Source organism: Oncorhynchus nerka, linkage group LG20, assembly GCF_034236695.1.
Source record: "Oncorhynchus nerka isolate Pitt River linkage group LG20, Oner_Uvic_2.0, whole genome shotgun sequence".
Taxonomy (NCBI): Eukaryota; Metazoa; Chordata; class Actinopteri; order Salmoniformes; family Salmonidae; genus Oncorhynchus; species Oncorhynchus nerka.
This window is the reverse complement of record NC_088415.1, coordinates 5,552,886-5,572,885: the sequence shown is the minus strand read 5'-3', so window position 1 is coordinate 5,572,885 and position 20,000 is coordinate 5,552,886. Positions and strand designations below refer to the sequence as shown.

The window sequence follows — 20,000 nt, the reverse complement described above, 5'->3', positions numbered from 1 at the left end:
GAACACAGTGGCCTCCAACATTCTTAAATGGAAGATGTTTGGAACCAAGAACACAGTGGCCTCCATCATTCTTAAATGGAAGATGTTTGGAACCAAGAACACAGTGGCCTCCAACATTCTTAAATGGAAGATGTTTGGAACCAAGAACACAGTGGCCTCCAACATTCTTAAATGGAAGATGTTTGGAACCAAGAACACAGTGGCCTCCAACATTCTTAAATGGAAGATGTTTGGAACCAAGAACACAGTGGCCTCCATCATTCTTAAATGGAAGATGTTTGGAACCAAGAACACAGTGGCCTCCAACATTCTTAAATGGAAGATGTTTGGAACCAAAAACACAGTGGCCTCCAACATTCTTAAATGGAAGAAGTTTGGAACCAAGAACACAGTGGCCTCCAACATTCTTAAATGGAAGATGTTTGGAACCAAGAACACAGTGGCCTCCAACATTCTTAAATGGAAGATGTTTGGAACCAAGAACACAGTGGCCTCCAACATTCTTAAATGGAAGATGTTTGGAACCAAGAACACAGTGGCCTCCAACATTCTTAAATGGAAGATGTTTGGAACCAAGAACACAGTGGCCTCCAACATTCTTAAATGGAAGATGTTTGGAACCAAGAACACAGTGGCCTCCAACATTCTTAAATGGAAGATGTTTGGAACCAAGAACACAGTGGCCTCCAACATTCTTAAATGGAAGATGTTTGGAACCACCAAGACTCTTCCTAGAGCTGGCAGCACGGCCAATCTGAGCAATCGGGGGAGAAGGGCCTTGGTCAGGGAAGTGACCAAGAACCTGATGGTGACTCTGACAGAGCTCTAGAGTTCCTTCGTGGAGATGGGAGAACCTTCCAGAAGGACAACCAGGTGAAATTGAGGCGAAGAGAAAACCGAATCCCCTCCGTTCTATTGTCACATTGTCCAGTCACTGGAGAATAAGATGGATGAGCTTTGTTCGAGAGTCTCCTATCAGAGAGACTAGTAACCGGAAGGTTGCAAGTTCAAATCCCCCCGAGCTGACAAGGTACAAATCTGTCATTCTGCCCCTGAACAGGCAGTTAACCCACTGTTCCTAGGCCGTCATTGAAAATAAGAATTTGTTCTTAACTGACTTGCCTGGTTAAATAAAGGTTAAATAAAAACATAAAAACAGACTTGAAAAGCTGCTATATGTCTTACTGAAACGTGGCTGGATGATGACGCTACCTACGTAAGAACTTCGTCCGTAATTATCACGGCTGTTTAACATCCCTCCTCAAGCCAACATCGCTCTGGAACTCAACAAACTGTATGAGGCCATAAAAAATCAAGAAACCGTTCACCCAGAGGCAGCGTTTCTGGTGGGCGGAGACTTTAACTCGGGGAGAGTTAAAACGGTCCTACCTCACTTCTACCTCTTCTGCGCCACTAGGGGCGCTTAAAACTCAACCCACAGAAACCCATACAAGGCCCTCGCTCCTCTTCCCTGCAGCAAATCTGACCATGACTCCATTCTCCTGCTTCCTGTTTCCAAACTAAAGCTCTGGGATATGTTCCAGGATTCATCCCATGGAATTGAGGAGTTAACCACAACAGTCACGCACTTCATCAATAAGTGCATAGACGATGTCGTCCCCACAGTGAAAGCCCCTGTTTTTCCAGATGACTGTGTGATCTCGCTCTTCATGAGCTCGATGTGAGCAAAACATTTAAACAGGTTAACAATCACAAGGCCGGGAATACCAGGGCGAGTTCTCGGACCAGCTGGCAAGTGTCTTCACAGACATTTTCAATCTCTGCTTGTCCCAGTCTGGAATGTCAACAATGTTTCAAGCTGACCACGATTTTTCCCTGTTCCAAAGAGCTCCAAGGTAACCTGCCTTAATGACTCCTGCCCTGAAGCACTCAGATCTGTTATTAATGAAGTGCTTTGAAAAGGCTGGTGATGACGTCAACACCATCTTCCCAGACACCCTGGAACCCCTTCAATTCACATTCCGCCCCAACAGATCCACAGCAGACGCAATCTAAAGTGCACCCCACACCACCCTCTCCCATCTGGACAACAGGGGAAATAACTACAGTGGGGCAAAACAAGTATACTAGTCAGCCACCAATTGTGCAAGTTCTCCCACTTAAAAAGATGAGAGAGGCCTGTAATTTTCATCATAGGTACACTTCAACTATGACAGACAAAATGAGAAAAGAAATCCAGAAAATCACATTGTAGAATTTTTAATGAATTTATTTGCAAATTCCTAATTTTGTCATTTTGATAGCCCATGCACTGTTAAATCTGCTACCGTCCGGAAAATGGTACCGGAGAATCGGGTCTCTGACCAACAGGCTTCTTCTACCCCCAAGCCATAAGACTGCTAAATTGCCAGACTGCTATTTAGTCAATTAATGGTACCAGAACTGTCTTACATTGACGAGCAGTGAAATACTTCATAATAATGTCAAGTGAACGATGGTTTTACAGGAGGCGTTAATATTACAGACCAGGATATGGATACTGGATATAGTCGCCTGTCTACTTGTCTGCCAGGTAAATAATCTCCACCCACTTTCAATATACAGTACTTCATATCCCTCATTTACTCAAGTGTTTGCATTATTTTGGCAGTTATCACTATACATAACTGTTAATACGTATTAGCACACTTTAATTAAACCACTCAAGACAGAGTCAAAATAGGTTTAATTTGTGTTGCAGCACAAAACAAGTATATCTGAGTTTTACGTCTGTTGTAATATAATCTGGGAACCTGTGGACAAAATATGGAACTGTTTAGCAAATACAGAAATATATAAACCCAATCGCTGTGTGCTGTACTGTCCCTCTACCTCAGTCCGTCGTTTCTCTGAGCTGCGACAGCGGTTGGTGGCTCCGAAACAGAAACAGGAAGTGCAGCCTTTAGGGTTGGTGGGGTCAAGGTGGAAGGTTCCCACTCTGCACTGGTCACAACGACCACCCTGGACATTTTCCTGTCGGGGGAAAAAGGAGGTCTTGTTGCCAATGATGTTGTTGAGAGGTTGAAAGTGACTACTGGCTGAAACATTGTTCGTCTAGTGCAGGGGTACTCGACTACTATTTGAGAAGGGTTCGGTCACACACATTTCCTAGGTGGCAAAGGTTCGGATGGATATTGTAATTTATCAGCGTAGTAAAAAACACCTTGCGATGGGTGTAACCCCAAACTGTTGAAACTGTTCACACCCCTCTTTGTTGGCTGAGAGAACATTTAGCTGTTTAAGATCAGTTTCTGCAATTCTACACATTTTGACATGGGACGGAGAGAAAAGGTTGCAGTTTTAAAGCTAATTTATCCCAATTCTACACATTTTGACATGGGACGGAGAGAAAAGGTTGCAGTTTTAAAGCTAATTTATTCAAATTCTACACATTTTGACATGGGACGGAGAGAAAAGGTTGCAGTTTTAAAGCTAATTTATCCCAATTCTACACATTTTGACATGTCTTATGTGCGTTCATGTGATACCTGAGCATATGTTGACATATCAAAATATCACTCGTGAGTAATATATTACTTCTATGAGTAACGGAGCTATATAATGAGTTTCTGTGTTTAAATACTGAAATACTATTGCAGTTAGTTAAGTAACGAGTCTGTTCCTTGCAGAATCACATCTCTACCTGTGTGTTATATTTAGTATTTTAAAAGCCTTGTCTCCTGCTAACAGAATTCTGTCTGTAGCTGCCTAAGGCTGCGGTTCTGAACCTCCTGTTCCCTTGTGTCTATGTAGTTTACCCTCCCTTCACATTTATGACTGTCAATCGTAAACGAGCGGCCTGTTCTTCAAGTTTTACTGGTAAAACGTCCATTGCAGCATCCATGCCAACCATCTGATCTCTGTTTCGTTGAAATCTGCATTTAAATCTTTTGGAATTAGGCTATGTAGCTTACCGTGTTATTGGGAATTATGGAGCTGAGAGTGTTGTTGGGAATTATGGAGCTGGGAGTGTTGTTGGGAATTATGGAGCTGGGAGTGTTGTTGGGAATTATGGAGCTGGGAGTGTTGTTGGGAATTATGGAGCTGGGAGTGTTGTTGGGAATTATGGAGCTGGGAGTGTTGTTGGGAATTATGGAGCTGGGAGTGTTGTTGGGAATTATGGAGCTGGGAGTGTTGTTGGGAATTATGGAGCTGGGAGTGTTGTTGGGAATTATGGAGCTGACAGTGTTGTTGGGAATTATGGAGCTGGGAGTGTTGTTGGGAATTATGGAGCTGGGAGTGTTGTTGGGAATTATGGAGCTGGGAGTGTTGTTGGGAATTATGGAGCTGACAGTGTTATTGGGAATTATGTAGGCTGCCTGTTGATTGGTTGATCCAGAGCATCTATGGCAGAGATCGACTCTCTGTAACATATTTGGTCATTGTGGTACTTCCTGTTGTACAAGCCTAGTGTTTACAACTGAGTATCCCCCCTTTCTGTTGGACCTGACTTATCCCCCTTTCTGTTGTACAACTGACTAGGTATCCCCCTTTCTGGTCATTGTGGTACTTCCTGGTAGCCTAGTGGTTAGAGTGTTGGTCATTGTGGTACTTCCTGGTAGCCTAGTGGTTAGAGCATTGGTCATTGTGGTACTTCCTGGTAGCCTAGTGGTTAGAGCATTGGTCATTGTGGTACTTCCTGGTAGCCTTCTGTTGTACAACTGACTAGGTATCCCCCTTTCTGTTGTACAACTGACTAGGTATCCCCCTTTCCCTTTCTGTTGTACAACTGACTAGGTATCCCTCTTTCTGTTATACAACTGACTAGGTATCCCCCTTTCCCTTTCTGTTGTACAACTGACTAGGTATCCCCCTTTCTGTTGTACAACTGACTAGGTATCCCCCTTTCTGTTGTACAACTGACTAGGTATCCCCCTTTCTGTTGTACAACTGACTAGGTACCCCCTTTCTGTTGTACAACTGACTAGGTACCCCCCCTTTCTGTTGTACAACTGACTAGGTACCCCCCCTTTCTGTTGTACAACTGACTAGGTATCCCCCTTTCTGTTGTACAACTGACTATCCCCCTTTCTGGTACCCCCTTTCTGTTGTACAACTGACTAGGTATCCCCCCTTTCTGTTGTACAACTGACTAGGTATCCCCCCTTTCTGTTGTACAACTGACTAGGTATCCCCCTTTCTGTTGTACAACTAGGTATCCCCCTTTCTGTTGTACAAGGTATCCCCCTTTCCCTTTCTGTTGTACAACTGACTAGGTATCCCCCTTTCCTTTCTGTTGTATAACTGACTGGTATCCCCCTTTCCTTTCTGTTGTACAACTGACTAGGTATCCCCCCTTTCTGTTGTACAACTGACTAGGTATCCCCCTTTCCTTTCTGTTGTATAACTGACTGGTATCCCCCTTTCCTTTCTGTTGTACAACTGACTAGGTATCCCCCCTTTCTGTTGTACAACTGACTAGGTATCCCCCCTTTCTGTTGTATAACTGACTAGGTATCCCCCCTTTCTGTTGTACAACTGACTAGGTATCCCCCCTTTCTGTTGTACAACTGACTAGGTATCCCCCTTTCTGTTGTACAACTGACTAGGTATCCCCCCTTTCTGTTGTACAACTGACTAGGTATCCCCCTTTCTGTTGTACAACTGACTAGGTATCCCCCCTTTCTGTTGTACAACTGACTAGGTATCCCCCCTTTCTGTTGTACAACTGACTAGGTATCCCCCTTTATGTTGTACAACTGACTGGTATCCCCCTTTCCCTTTCTGTTGTACAACTGACTAGGTATCCCCCCTTTATGTTGTACAACTGACTAGGTATCCCCCTTTCTGTTGTACAACTGACTAGGTATCCCCCTTTCCCTTTCTGTTGTACAACTGACTAGGTATCCCTCTTTCTGTTGGACAACTGACTGGTATCCCCCCTTTCTGTTGGACAACTGACTGGTATCCCCCTTTCTGTTGGACAACTGACTGGTATCCCCCTTTCTGTTGTACAACTGACTAGGTACCCCCCCTTTCTGTTGTATAACTGACTGGTATACCCTTTCTGTTGGACAACTGACTAGGTACCCCCCTTTCTGTTGTATAACTGACTAGGTATCCCCCTTTCTGTTGGACAACTGACTAGGTATCCCCCTTTCTGTTGTACAACTAACTAGATATCCCCCTTTCCCTTTCTGTTGTACAACTGACTAGGTATCCCCCCTTTCTGTTGTACAACTGACTAGGTATCCCCCTTTCTGTTGTATAACTGACTGGTATACCCTTTCTGTTGGACAACTGACAAGGGACCCCCCTTTCTGTTGTATAACTGACTAGGTATCCCCCCTTTCTGTTGTACAACTGACTAGGTATCCCCCCTTTCTGTTGTACAACTGACTAGGTATCCCCCTTTCTGTTGGACAACTGACTAGGTATCCCCCTTTCTGTTGGACAACTGACTAGGTATCCCCCTTTCTGTTGTATAACTGACTGGTATCCCCCCTTTCCCTTTCTGTTGTATAACTGACTGGTATCCCCCCTTTTCCCCTTTATATCTGCCTTTAATGACCATCAAAAATAGGATAACTTTACCAACCTGTCAAGTTTACCAGGACTGATAAATAAGGAACACAGTGTTCTCACCTTGCAGAGGCAGCGCCCCACGGAGGAGTCACACACCTCCTCCTCTGTTCCCGCCTCGTTGCAGTCACATGGTCTACAGTTGGGGTAACCGTAGAAACCAGGGCTGCAGCGATCACACTGACGACCGATGATGTTGTTCTTGCATCTGGCGAATGATCACAAACAAACAAATTAACAAACCAACGTGGTGTTTTCAGTGGTCAGGTAACATCACAGTCCATGTTGTTGTGGTGTTTTCAGTGGTCAGATATTATCACAGTCCATGTTGTTGTGGTGTTTTCAGTGGTCAGATATTATCACAGTCCATGTTGTTGTGGTGTTTTCAGTGGTCAGGTAATATCACAGTCCATGTTGTGGTGTTTTCAGTGGTCAGATATTATCACAGTCCATGTTGTTTTCAGTGGTCAGGTAAAATCACAGTCCATGTTGTTGTGGTGTTTTCAGTGGTCAGGTAATATCACAGTCCATGTTGTGGTGTTTTCAGCGGTCAGGTAATATCACAGTCCATGTTGTTGTGTTGTTTTCAGCGGTCAGGTAATATCACAGTCCATGTTGTGGTGTTGTTTTCAGTGGTCAGGTAATATCACAGTCCATGTTGTTGTGGTGTTTTCAGTGGTCAGATAACATCACAGTCCATGTTGTGGTGTTGTTTTCAGTGGTCAGGTAATATCACAGTCCATGTTGTTGTGTTGTTTTCAGTGGTCAGGTAATATCACAGTCCATGTTGTTGTGTTGTTTTCAGTGGTCAGGTAATATCACAGTCCATGTTGTGGTGTTGTTTTCAGTGGTCAGGTAATATCACAGTCCATGTTGTTGTGTTGTTTTCAGTGGTCAGGTAATATCACAGTCCATGTTGTTGTGGTGTTTTCAGTGGTCAGGTAATATCACAGTCCATGTTGTGGTGTTTTCAGTGGTCAGGTAATATCACAGTCCATGTTGTTTTCAGTGGTCAGGTATCACAGTCCATGTTGTGGTGTTTTCAGTGGTCAGGTAATATCACAGTAGTGGTCAGGTAATATCACAGTCCATGTTGTTGTGGTGTTTTGTGGTCAGGTAATATCACAGTCCATGTTGTGGTGTTTTCAGTGGTCAGGTAATATCACAGTCCATGTTGTTGTGTTGTTTTCAGTGGTCAGGTAATATCACAGTCCATGTTGTTGTGGTGTTTTCAGTGGTAATATCACAGTCCATGTTGTGGTGTTTTCAGTGGTCAGGTAATATCACAGTCCATGTTGTTGTGTTGTTTTCAGTGGTCAGGTAATATCACAGTCCATGTTGTTTTCAGTGGTCAGGTAATATCACAGTCCATGTTGTGGTGTTTTCAGTGGTCAGGTAATATCACAGTCCATGTTGTGGTGTTTTCAGTGGTCAGGTAATATCACAGTCCATGTTGTGGTGTTTTCAGTGGTCAGGTAATATCACAGTCCATGTTGTGGTGTTTTCAGTGGTCAGGTAATATCACAGTCCATGTTGTTGTGGTGTTTTCAGTGGTCAGGTAATATCACAGTCCATGTTGTGGTGTTTTCAGTGGTCAGATATTATCACAGTCCATGTTGTTTTCAGTGGTCAGATATTATCACAGTCCATGTTGTTTTCAGTGGTCAGATATTATCACAGTCCATGTTGTTTTCAGTGGTCAGGTAATATCACAGTCCATGTTGTTGTGGTGTTTTCAGTGGTCAGGTAATATCACAGTCCATGTTGTTTTGTTTTCAGTGGTCAGGTAATATCACAGTCCATGTTGTTTTCAGTGGTCAGGTAATATCACAGTCCATGTTGTTGTGGTGTTGTTTTCAGTGGTCAGTGTTTTCCAATGAAAATAATCACGCTACACGTTTGGCTGTGTTGCTCTGTACGTGCATCTGTGTCAGCGTGTGTTATCAGTGTCTGGTATCAGTAGCCCAGACAGCAGGCTGATATAAGAGGCCTACTGAGAGCTGATAGAAGCAGCTTTACAGACATGTCTTGTCAGGACAGAGACCACAGAGGAATGTGACACACTACTGCAGAATGTCTTTATGTCTGGATGCTCACAGTGGATTGGAGGGGAGAGGAGGGGAGAGAGGAGGGGAGAGGAGGGAAAAGGAGAGGAGGAGGGGAAAGGGGAGGGGAGAGAGGAGGGGAAAGGGGAGGGGGTGGACGGGAGAGAGGAGGGGAAAGGGGAGGGGAGAGATGGAAGGGGAGGGGAGAGAGGAGGGGAAAGGAGAGGAGGAAGGGAAAGGGGGGAGGGGAGAGGAGAGAGGAGGGGAAAGGGGAGGGGGTGGATGGGAGAGAGGAGGGGAAAGGGGAGGGGAGAGATGGAAGGGGAGGGGAGAGAGGAGGGGAAAGGAGAGGAGGAAGGGAAAGGGGAGGGGAGAGAGGAGGGGAAAGGGGAGGGGGTGGACGGGAGAGAGGAGGGGAAAGGGGAGGGGGAGAGATGGAAGGGGGTGGGGAGAGAGGAGAGGAGGGGAGAGATGGAAGGGGAGGGAGAGAGGAGAGGAGGGGAGAGAGGAGGGGAGAGGAGGGGAAAGGGGAGGGGAGAGATGGAAGGGGAGGGGAGAGGGGAGAGGGAGGGGAGAGGAGGGGAAAGGAGAGGAGGAGGGAAAAAAAGGAAAGGAGAGAGGAGGGGAAAGGGGAGGGGGAGAGGAGGGGAAAGGGGAGGGGGAGAGGAGGGGAGAGAGGAGGGGAAAGGGGAGGGGAGAGATGGAAGGGGGAGAGGAGGAGGGGAGGGGAGAGAGGAGAGGAGGGGAGAGAGGGAAGGGGGGGGAGAGGAGGAGGGGAGGGGAGAGGAGAGAGGAGGGGAAAGGGGAGGGGGAGAAAGAGGAGGAGGGGAGGGGAGAGGGAAGGGGGAGAGAAGGAGGGGAGGGGAGAGAGGAGAGGAGGGAGGAGAGGAGGGGAGAGAGGGAAGGGGGAGAGGAGGAGGGGAGGGGAGAGAGGAGGGGAAAGGGGAGGGGGAGAAAGGGGAGAGGGAGAAAGGGGAGGGGGAGAGGGAAAGGGGAGGGGGAGAGGAGAGGGGAGAGAGGGGAGGGAGAGAGGAGAGGGGAGGGAGAGAGGAGGAGGGGAGGGGAGAGAGGGGAGGGAGAGATGAGGAGGGGAGGGGAGAGAAGAGGAGAAAGGGGAGAGGGAGGGAGGGGAGAGGGAGAGGGAGAGAGGAGAGAGGGAAGAGGGAAGGGGGAGAGGAGGGGGAGAGGAGGAGAGGAGGGGAGAGAGGGGAGGGAGGAGGGGAGGGGAGAGAAGAGGAGAAAGGGGAGAGGGAGAGGAGGAGAGGGGAAAGGGGAGAGGGAGGAGGGGAGGGGAGAGAAGAGGAGAAAGGGGAGAGGGAGAGGAGGAGAGGGGAAAGGGGAGAGGGAGAGGAGGAGAGGAGAAAGGGAGAGGAGGAGAGGGGAAAGGGGAGAGGGAGAGGAGGAGAGGAGAAAGGGGAGAGGGAGAGGAGGAGAGGGGAAAGGGGAGAGGGAGAGGAGGAGAGGGGAAAGGGGAGAGGAGAGAGGGAAGAGGGAAGGGGGAGAGGAGGAGGGGAGGGGAGAGGAGGGGAAACAGGAGGGGAGATAGGGAAGGGGGAGAGGAGGAGGGGAGGGGAGAGAGGAGGGGAAACTGTGACCTCAAACTGTAACCTCAAACGGTGACCTCAAACTGTTCCTCAAACTGTAACATCAAACTGTAACCTCAAACTGTTCCTCAAACTGTTCCTCAAACTGTAACATCAAACTGTAACCTCAAACTGTTCCTCAAACTGTAACCTCAAACTGTAACCTCAAACTGTAACCTCAAACTGTTCCTCAAACTGTAACCTCAAACTGTAACCTCAAACTGTAACCTCAAACTGTTCCTCAAACTGTAACCTCAAACTGTTCCTCAAACTGTAACATCAAACTGTAACCTCAAACTGTAACCTCAAACTGTTCCTCAAACTGTTCCTCAAACTGTAATCTCAAACTGTAATCTCAAACTGTTCCTCAAAATGTAACCTCAAACTGTTCCTCAAACTGTTCCTCAAACTGTAATCTCAAACTGTAATCTCAAACTGTTCCTCAAACTGTTCCTCAAACTGTAACCTCAAACTGTTCCTCAAACTGTAACCTCAAACTGTTCCTCAAACTGTAACATCAAACTGTAACCTCAAACTGTTCCTCAAACTGTTCCTCAAACTGTAACCTCAAACTGTTCCTCAAACTGTAATCAAACTGTACCTCAAACTGTTCCTCAAACTGTAACCTCAAACTGTTCCTCAAACTGTTCCTCAAACTGTAATCAAACTGTAATCAAACTGTTCCTCAAACTGTAATCTCAAACTGTTCCTCAAACTGTAACCTCAAACTGTAATCTCAAACTGTTCCTCAAACTGTAACCTCAAACTGTTCCTCAAACTGTAACCTCAAACTGTAACCTCAAACTGTTCCTCAAACTGTAACCTCAAACTGTTCCTCAAACTGTAACCTCAAACTGTTCCTCAAACTGTTCCTCAAACTGTAATCTCAATCTGTATCCTCAAACTGTAACCTCAAACTGTAATCTCAAACTGTTCCTCAAACTGTAATCTCAAACTGTTCCTCAAACTGTAACCTCAAACTGTAACCTCAAACTGTTCCTCAAACTGTAACCTCAAACTGTTCCTCAAACTGTAACCTCAAACTGTTCCTCAAACTGTACCTCAAACTGTAATCAAACTGTTCCTCAAACTGTAACCTCAAACTGTTCCTCAAACTGTAATCAAACTGTTCCTCAAACTGTTCCTCAAACTGTAATCAAACTGTAACCTCAAACTGTTCCTCAAACTGTAACCTCAAACTGTAACCTCAAACTGTAATCAAACTGTTCCTCAAACTGTAATCAAACTGTTCCTCAAACTGTTCCTCAAACTGTTCCTCAAACTGTAACTGTTCCTCAAACTGTAACCTCAAACTGTTCCTCAAACTGTAATCAAACTGTTCCTCAAACTGTAACCTCAAACTGTAACCTCAAACTGTAACCTCAAACTGTTCCTCAAACTGTAACCTCAAACTGTTCCTCAAACTGTAACATCAAACTGTAACCTCAAACTGTAACCTCAAACTGTTCCTCAAACTGTTCCTCAAACTGTTCCTCAAACTGTAATCAAACTGTTCCTCAAACTGTAACCTCAAACTGTTCCTCAAACTGTTCCTCAAACTGTTCTCAAACTGTAATCTCAAACTGTTCCTCAAACAGTTCCTCAAACTGTAACCTCAAACTGTTCCTCAAACTGTGACCTCAAACTGTTCCTCAAACTATAACTCAAATTGTCCATTCTCAAACTGTTCCTCAAACTGTAACCTCAAAGTCAAACTGTAATTTTGTACCTCAAAGTGGCCTAGTTTGTCCCAAACTTAACATCAAACTGCATTTCAGAGCTCAAACTGTAAAAATACCTCAAACGGTCAAACTACTCCTCAAACTATACCTCAAACTGGCCTCAAACTGTAATCAAAGAATCAAACTGACTGTAATCAAAGGACATCAAACTGTTCCTCAAACTGTAATTTTATCCCTGGCCTCAAACTTTCAAACTTGTTCCTCAAACTGTTCTTCAAACTGTAAATCTCAATCTGTAACCTCAAACTGTAAATCAAACTGTAACAGAAGTCAAACTGAATCAAACTGTTCCTCAAAAAACCTCAAACTGTAACTCAAACTGACAAACTTAACCTCAAACTGTTTTTCAAACTGTAACCTCAAACTGTTGAACTCAAACTCCTCAAACTGTAATCAAACTGTTCCTCAAACTGTAACCTCAAACTGTACCCTAAAACTGTAATCAAACTGTTCCTCAAACTGTTCCTCAAACTGTAATCAAACTGTAACCTCAAACTGTTTCAAACTGTAACCTCAAACTGTAACCTCAAACTGTAATTCAAACTGTTCCTCAAACTGTAATCAAACGTATTAGCTCAAACTGTTCCTCAAACTGTTCCTCAAACTGTAATCAAACTGTTCCTCAAACTGTTCCTCAAACTGTTCCTCAAACTGTAATCAAACTGTTCCTCAAACCCTGTTCCTCAAACAGTTCCTCAAACAGTTCCTCAAACACCGGTTCCTCAAACCTTTCCTCAAACTGTGACCTCAAACTGTTCCTCAAACTATAACCTATTGTCCATTCTACCTGTATCTCTTGACTAGCAACACTCTAAAGTCACTGTTTTGCTCTCTCTACAAGTGGCCTAGTTTGTCCCCTTCCACATCACATTGGCATTTCAGAGCACAACGAAAAATACCAACCCGGTCCAGCTACTACTAGCTATATTCCTGGCAGAATAACCAGAGGACATAAATGACCGTTTTATCCCTAGGCCTAATTTTAGAGCTTGCCGGTGAAGGCAAAGACTGACGATTTGGCAAGTGGAGCTGAGTAAATATGACAGAAGTCAGAGAATGTCTCAGAAAACCTCAGATGAGTACAGAGAAATAGACAACTTCCTTTTTTGGTGTTTTTAGGAGAGTACAAGCGGTTGAACCACGCTCCTGCAGAGGCAGTTTGCCAGAAACCGGCGGACTCACAGATACCCATAAAAGCTAATATCTAGACTTTTACTCAGCGTGGCCCCAACACTAGTCTTGTGAAGCACATTCGACCCCCTTTTCAAACCCAGAGTTTACCTTTTACCTGCATTGAATGTCCTACATCAGAAGTTTAGCTCAGTCGGTGCTAATCCCAGTCTTGTACCTGCACTGTCCACTGTCGGTAGAACCCCGCCTCTAGAACCCCGCCTCTAGAACCCCGCCACAGAACACCGCCACAGAACACCGCACTAGAACCCCGCCTCAGAACACCGCCTCTAGAACACGCCCTAGATCAGAACCCCGCCTCTAGAACACACTGACATGTCAGAACACATTAGACTCACAGACTGAGAACACCGAGAACACCGATAGAACACCGCCTCTAGAACACCGCCTCTAGAACACCGCCTCTAGTACACTAGAACCCAGACAGCCACACAGAACACCGTATAGAACACTAGACAGAACACCAGAACACCGCCTCTAGAACCCCGCCTCTAGAACCCCACCTCAGAACCCCGCCTCTAGAACCCCACCTCAGAACCCCACTAGAACCCAGTATGTACACGGGACTTTAGTTAGTTGTACCTGCACTGTCCACTGTCGACAGTCACAGCAGACGTAGGGGGGGCGGTGACCCCAGTATAGGAACAGTTGCAGACCTCACAGCCACCAGAGGATGACACACACGTCTGCGGCTCACACTGGATACACTCTGGGAGCAGGGTCCACGGTGGGCAGATACAGTCTCCAGTCACGGCTCACACAGCCGTGTACCACACTGACACGCTGCATAGGAGAGGACAGGGAGAGGAGAGGAGGACAGGACAGGATAGGACACACAGACAGGAGAGGAGAGGAGAGACTGAGATAGAGAGGAGAGACAGTGGTGTATCACACTGACACGCTGCGGGAGTAGAGGAGAGACAGTATTCAATCATACCTGTAGACACACACACACACACACACACACACACACAGCACAGTACACACACACACACACAGACAGTACACGCACAATATACAGATATGTACACTGACATGTCATACACATTACTACAGACTGAGAAGTACAGACAGACAGTATAGTACACAGACAGTATAGTACACACAGACAGTATAGTACACACAGACAACATAGTACACACAGACAGTATAGTACACACAGACTGTATAGTACACACAGACAGTATAGTACACACAGACAGTATAGTACACACAGACAGTATAGTACACACATACAACATAGTACACACAGACAGTACACACAGACTGTATAGTACACACAGACAGTATAGTACACACAGACAGTATAGTACACACAGACAGTATAGTACACACAGACAGTATAGTACACACAGACTGTATAGTACACACAGACAGTATAGTACACACAGACAGTATAGTACACACAGACAGTATAATACACATATACAGTATAGTACACACAGACAGTATAGTACACACAGACAGTATAGTACACACAGACAGTATAGTACACATATACAGTATAGTACACACAGACAGTATAATACACATATACAGTATAGTACACACAGACAGTATAGTACACACAGACAGTATAGTACACACAGACAGTATAGTACACACAGACAACATAGTACACACAGACAGTATAGTACACACAGACAGTATAATACACATATACAGTATAGTACACACAGACAGTATAGTACACACAGACAGTATAGTACACACAGACAACATAGTACACACAGACAGTATAGTACACACAGACAGTATAGTACACACAGACAGTATAGTACACACAGACTGTATAGTACACACAGACAGTACAATACACACAGACTGTATAGTACACACAGACTGTATAGTACACAGACAGTATAGTACACAGACAGTATAGTACACACAGACAGTATAGTACACACAGACAGTATAGTACACAGACAACATAGTACACACAGGCAGTACAATACACACAGACTGTATAGTACACACAGACAGTATAGTACACACAGACAGTATAGTACACAGACAGTATAGTACACACAGACAGTATAGTACACACAGACAGTTTAGTACACAGACAACATAGTACACACAGACAGTATAGTACACACAGACAGTTTAGTACACAGACAACATAGTACACACAGACAGTATAGTACACACAGACAGTATAGTACACACAGACAGTATAGTACACACAGACTGTATAGTACACACAGACAGTATAGTACACACAGACAGTATAGTACACACAGACAGTACACATTTTTTATTTTTTATTTCACCTTTATTTAACCAGGTAGGCAAGTTGAGAACATGTTCTCATTTACAATTGCGACCTGGCATAGAGAGGACGCACAGACAGATAGAGGACGTACCAGACATTTATCCCAGTGTCCTCCCTTATCCCAGTCTCCTCACGTATCCCAGTCTCCTAGTCTCCTCCCTTATCCCAGTCTCCTCCTGTATCCCAGTCTTCTCCATTATCCCAGTGTCCTCCCGTATCCCAGTCTCCTCCCGTATCCCAGTCTCCTAGTCTCCTCCCTTATCCCAGTCTCCTCCCGTATCCCAGTCTCCTAGTCTCCTCCCTTATCCCAGTCTCCTCCCGTATCCCAGTCTCCTCCCGTATCCCAGTCTCCTAGTCTCCTCACTTATCCCAGTCTCCTCCCGTATCCCAGTCTCCTACCCTCCTCCCTTATCCCAGTCTCCTCCCGTATCCCAGTCTCCTAGTCTCCTCCCTTATCCCAGTCTCCTCCCGTATCCCAGTCTCCTAGTCTCCTCACTTATCCCAGTCTCCTCCCGTATCCCAGTCTCCTAGTCTCCTCCCTTATCCCAGTCTCCTCCCTTATCCCAGTCTCCTCCCGTATCCCAGTCTCCTAGTCTCCTCCCTTATCCCAGTCTCCTCCCGTATCCCAGTCTCCTAGTCTCCTCCCTTATCCCAGTCTCCTCCTGTATCACAGTCTCCTCCCTTATCCCAGTCTCTTCACTTATCCCAGTCTCCTCCCTTATCCCAGTCTCCTCCTGTATCCCAGTCTCCTCCCTTATCCCAGTGTCCTCCCGTATCCCAGTCTCCTAGTCTCCTCCCTTATCCCAGTCTCCTCCTGTATCCCAGTCTCCTCCATTATCCCAGTGTCCTCCCGTATCCCAGTCTCCTAGTCTCATCCCTTATCCCAGTCTCCTCCCTTATCCCAGTGTCCTCCCGTATCCCAGTCTCCTAGGCTCCTCCCTTATCCCAGTCTCCTCCTGTATCCCAGTCTCCTCCCTTATCCCAGTCTCTTCACTTATCCCAGTCTCCTCCCTTATCCCAGTCTCCTCCTGTATCCCAGTCTCCTCCCTTATCCCAGTCTCTTCACTTATCCCAGTCTCCTCCCGTATCCCAGTCTCTTCACTTATCCCAGTCTCCTCCCGTATCCCAGTCTCCTAGTCTCCTCCCTTATCCCAGTCTCTTCCTGTATCCCAGTCTCCTCCCTTATCCCAGTCTCTTCACTTATCCCAGTGTCCTCCCGTATCCCAGTCTCCTCCCTTATCCCAGTCTCCTCCTGTTTCCCAGTCTCCTCCATTATCCCAGTGTCCTCCCGTATCCCAGTCTCCTAGTCTCCTCCCTTATCCCAGTCTCCTCCCTTATCCCAGTGTCCTCCCGTATCCCAGTCTCCTAGTCTCCTCCCTTATCCCAGTCTCCTCCTGTATCCCAGTCTCCTCCCTTATCCCAGTCTCTTCACTTATCCCAGTCTCCTCCCTTATCCCAGTCTCCTCCTGTATCCCAGTCTCCTCCCTTATCCCATTCTCTTCACTTATCCCAGTCTCCTCCCGTATCCCAGTCTCCTAGTCTCCTCCCTTATCCCAGTCTCCTCCTGTATCCCAGTCTCGTCTTTTGAACTTCTAGTCATGAAATCTATGCAGCCTACTCAATCACTTTTTATAGCTACTGTTTACAGGCCTCCTGGGCCACATACAGCGTTCCTCATTGAGTTCCCTGAATTCCTATCGGACCTTGTAGTCATAGCAGATAATATTCTAATCTTTGGTGACTTTAATATTCACATGGAAAAGTCCACAGACCCACTCCAAAAGGCTTTCGGAGCCATCATCGACTCAGTGGGTTTTGTCCAACATGTCTCTGGACCCACTCACTGTCACAGTCATACTCTGGACCTAGTTTTGTCCCATGGAATAAATGTTGTGGATCTTAATGTTTTTCCTCATAATCCTGGACTATCGGACCACCATTTTAAATTCCTTTTTGATACTGTCGCAAAGCTAACTAAAAAGCAGCATTCCCCAAGAGAGGATGGCTTTCACTTTAGCAGTGATAAATTCATGAACTTCTTTGAGGAAAAGATTATTAGAAAGCAAATTACGGACTCCTCTTTAAATCTCCGTATTCCTTCAAAGCTCAGTTGTCCTGAGTCTGCACAACTCTGCCAGGACCTAGGATCAAGAGAGACACTCAAGTGTTTTAGTACTATATCTCTTGACACAATGATGAAAATAATCATGGCCTCTAAACCTTCAAGCTGCATACTGGACCCTATTCCAACTAAACTACTGAAAGAGCTGCTTCCTGTGCTTGGACCTCCTATGTTGAACATAATAAACGGCTCTCTATCCACTGGATGTGTACCAAACTCACTAAAAGTGGCAGTAATAAAGCCTCTCTTGAAAAAGCCAAACCTTGACCCAGAAAATATAAAAAACTATGGGCCTATATCGAATCTTCCATTCCTCTCAAAAATTTTAGAAAGGGCTGTTACGCAGCAACTCACTGCCTTCCTGAAGACAAACAATGTATACGAAATGCTTCAGTCTGGTTTTAGACCCCATCATAGCACTGAGACTGCACTTGTAAAGGTGGTAAATTACCTTTTAATGGCATCAGACCGAGGCTCTGCATCTGTCCTCGTGCTCCTAGACCTTAGTGCTGCTTTTGATACCATCGATCACCACATTCTTTTGGAGAGATTGGAAACCCAAATTGGTCTACACAGACAAGTTCTGGCCTGGTTTAGATCTTATCTGTCGGAAAGATATCAGTTTGTCTCTGTGAATGGTTTGTCCTCTGACAAATCAACTGTAAATTTCGGTGTTCCTCAAGGTTCCGTTTTAGGACCACTATTGATTTCACTATATATTCTACCTCTTGGGGATGTCATTCGAAAACATAATGTTAACTTTCACTGCTATGCGGATGACACACAGCTGTACATTTCAATGAAACATGGTGAAGCCCCAAAATTGCCCTCGCTAGAAGCATGTGTTTCAGACATAAGGAAGTGGATGGCTGCAAACGTTCTACTTTTAAACTCGTACAAAACAGAGATGCTTGTTCTAGGTCCCAAGAAACAAAGAGATCTTCTGTTGAATCTGACAATTAATCTTAATGGTTGTACAGTCGTCTCAAATAAAACTGTGAAGGACCTCAGCGTTACTCTGGACCCTGATCTCTCTTTTGACGAACATATCAAGACTGTTTCAAGGACAGCTTTTTTCCACCTACGTAACATTGCAAAAAATAAGAAACTTTCTGTCCAAAAATGATGCAGAAAAATGTATCCATGCTTTTGTTACTTCTCGGTAAAACTACTGCAATGCTCTACTTTCTGGCTACCCGGATAAAGCACTAAATAAACTTCAGTTAGTGCTGAATACGGCTGCTAGAATCCTGACTAGAACCCAAAAATTTGATCATATAACTCAGGTGATAGCCTCTCTACACTGGCTTCCTGTCAAAGCAAGGGTTGATTTCAAGGTTTTACTGCTAACCTACAAAGCATTACATGGGCTTGCTCCTACCTATCTCTCTGATTTGGTCCTGCCGTACATACCTACACGTACGCTATGGTCACAAGACGCAGGCCTCCTAATTGTCCCCAGAATTTCTAAGCAAACAGCTGGAGGCAGGGCCTTCTCCTATAGAGCTCAATTTTTATGGAACGGTCTGCCTACCCATGTGAGAGACGCAAACTCGGTCTCAACCTTTAAGTCTTTACTGAAGACTAATCTCTTCAGTGGGTCATATGATTGAGTGTAGTCTGGCCCAGGAGTGGGAAGGTGAACGGAAAGGCTCTGGAGCAACGAACCGCCCTTGCTGTCTTTGCCTGGCCGGTTCCCCTCTTTCCACTGGGATTCTCTGTCTCTAACCCTATTACAGGGGCTGAGTCACTGGCTTACTGGGGCTCTCTCATACCGTCCCTGGGAGGGGTGCGTCACCTGAGTGGGTTGAGTCACTGATGTGATCATCCTGTCTGGGTTGGCGCCCCCCCCCCCCCTTGGGTTGTGCCGTGGCGGAGATCTTTGTGGGCTATACTCAGCCTTGTCTCAGGATGGTAAGTTGGTGGTTGAAGATATCCCTCTAGTGGTGTGGGGGCTGTGCTTTGGCAAAGTGGGTGGGGTTATATCCTTCCTGTTTGGCCCTGTCCGGGGGTGTCCTCGGATGGGGCCACAGTGTCTCCTGACCCCTCCTGTCTCAGCCCCCAGTATTTATGCTGCAGTCTTTTATGTGTCGGGGGGCTAGGGTCAGTTTGTTATATCTGGAGTACTTCTCCTGTCTTATCCGGTGTCCTGTGTGAATTTAAGTGTGCTCTCTCTAATTCTCTCTTTCTCTTGGAGGACATGATCCCTTGGACCATGCTTCAGGACTACCTGACATGATGACTCCTTGCTGTCCCCAGTCCACCTGGCCGTGCTGCTGCTCCAGTTTCAACTGTTCTGCCTGATTATTATTGGACCATGCTGGTCATTTATGAACATTTGAACATCTTGGCCATGTTCTGTTGTAATCTCCACCCGGCACAGCCAGAAGAGGACTGGCCACCCCACATAACCTGGCTCCTCTCTAGGTTTCTTCCTAGGTTTTGGCCTTTCTAGGGAGTTTTTCCTAGCCACCGTGCTTCTACACCTGCATTGCTTGCTGTTTGAGATTTTAGGCTGGG

General features: G+C 45.7%; 1 protein-coding gene across 1 annotated transcript in view; it reads right to left on the bottom strand.

Moving 5' to 3' along the window:
- The window catches only part of lama5 (laminin, alpha 5), a 324,122-nt gene that overhangs the window by 112,683 nt on the left and 191,439 nt on the right, over positions 1-20,000 (bottom strand). The window contains 4 exon segments of the mRNA XM_065005098.1: positions 2,833-2,973; positions 6,586-6,730; positions 13,666-13,834; positions 13,837-13,866. Coding sequence (XP_064861170.1) covers positions 2,833-2,973; positions 6,586-6,730; positions 13,666-13,834; positions 13,837-13,866 — 485 coding nt within the window.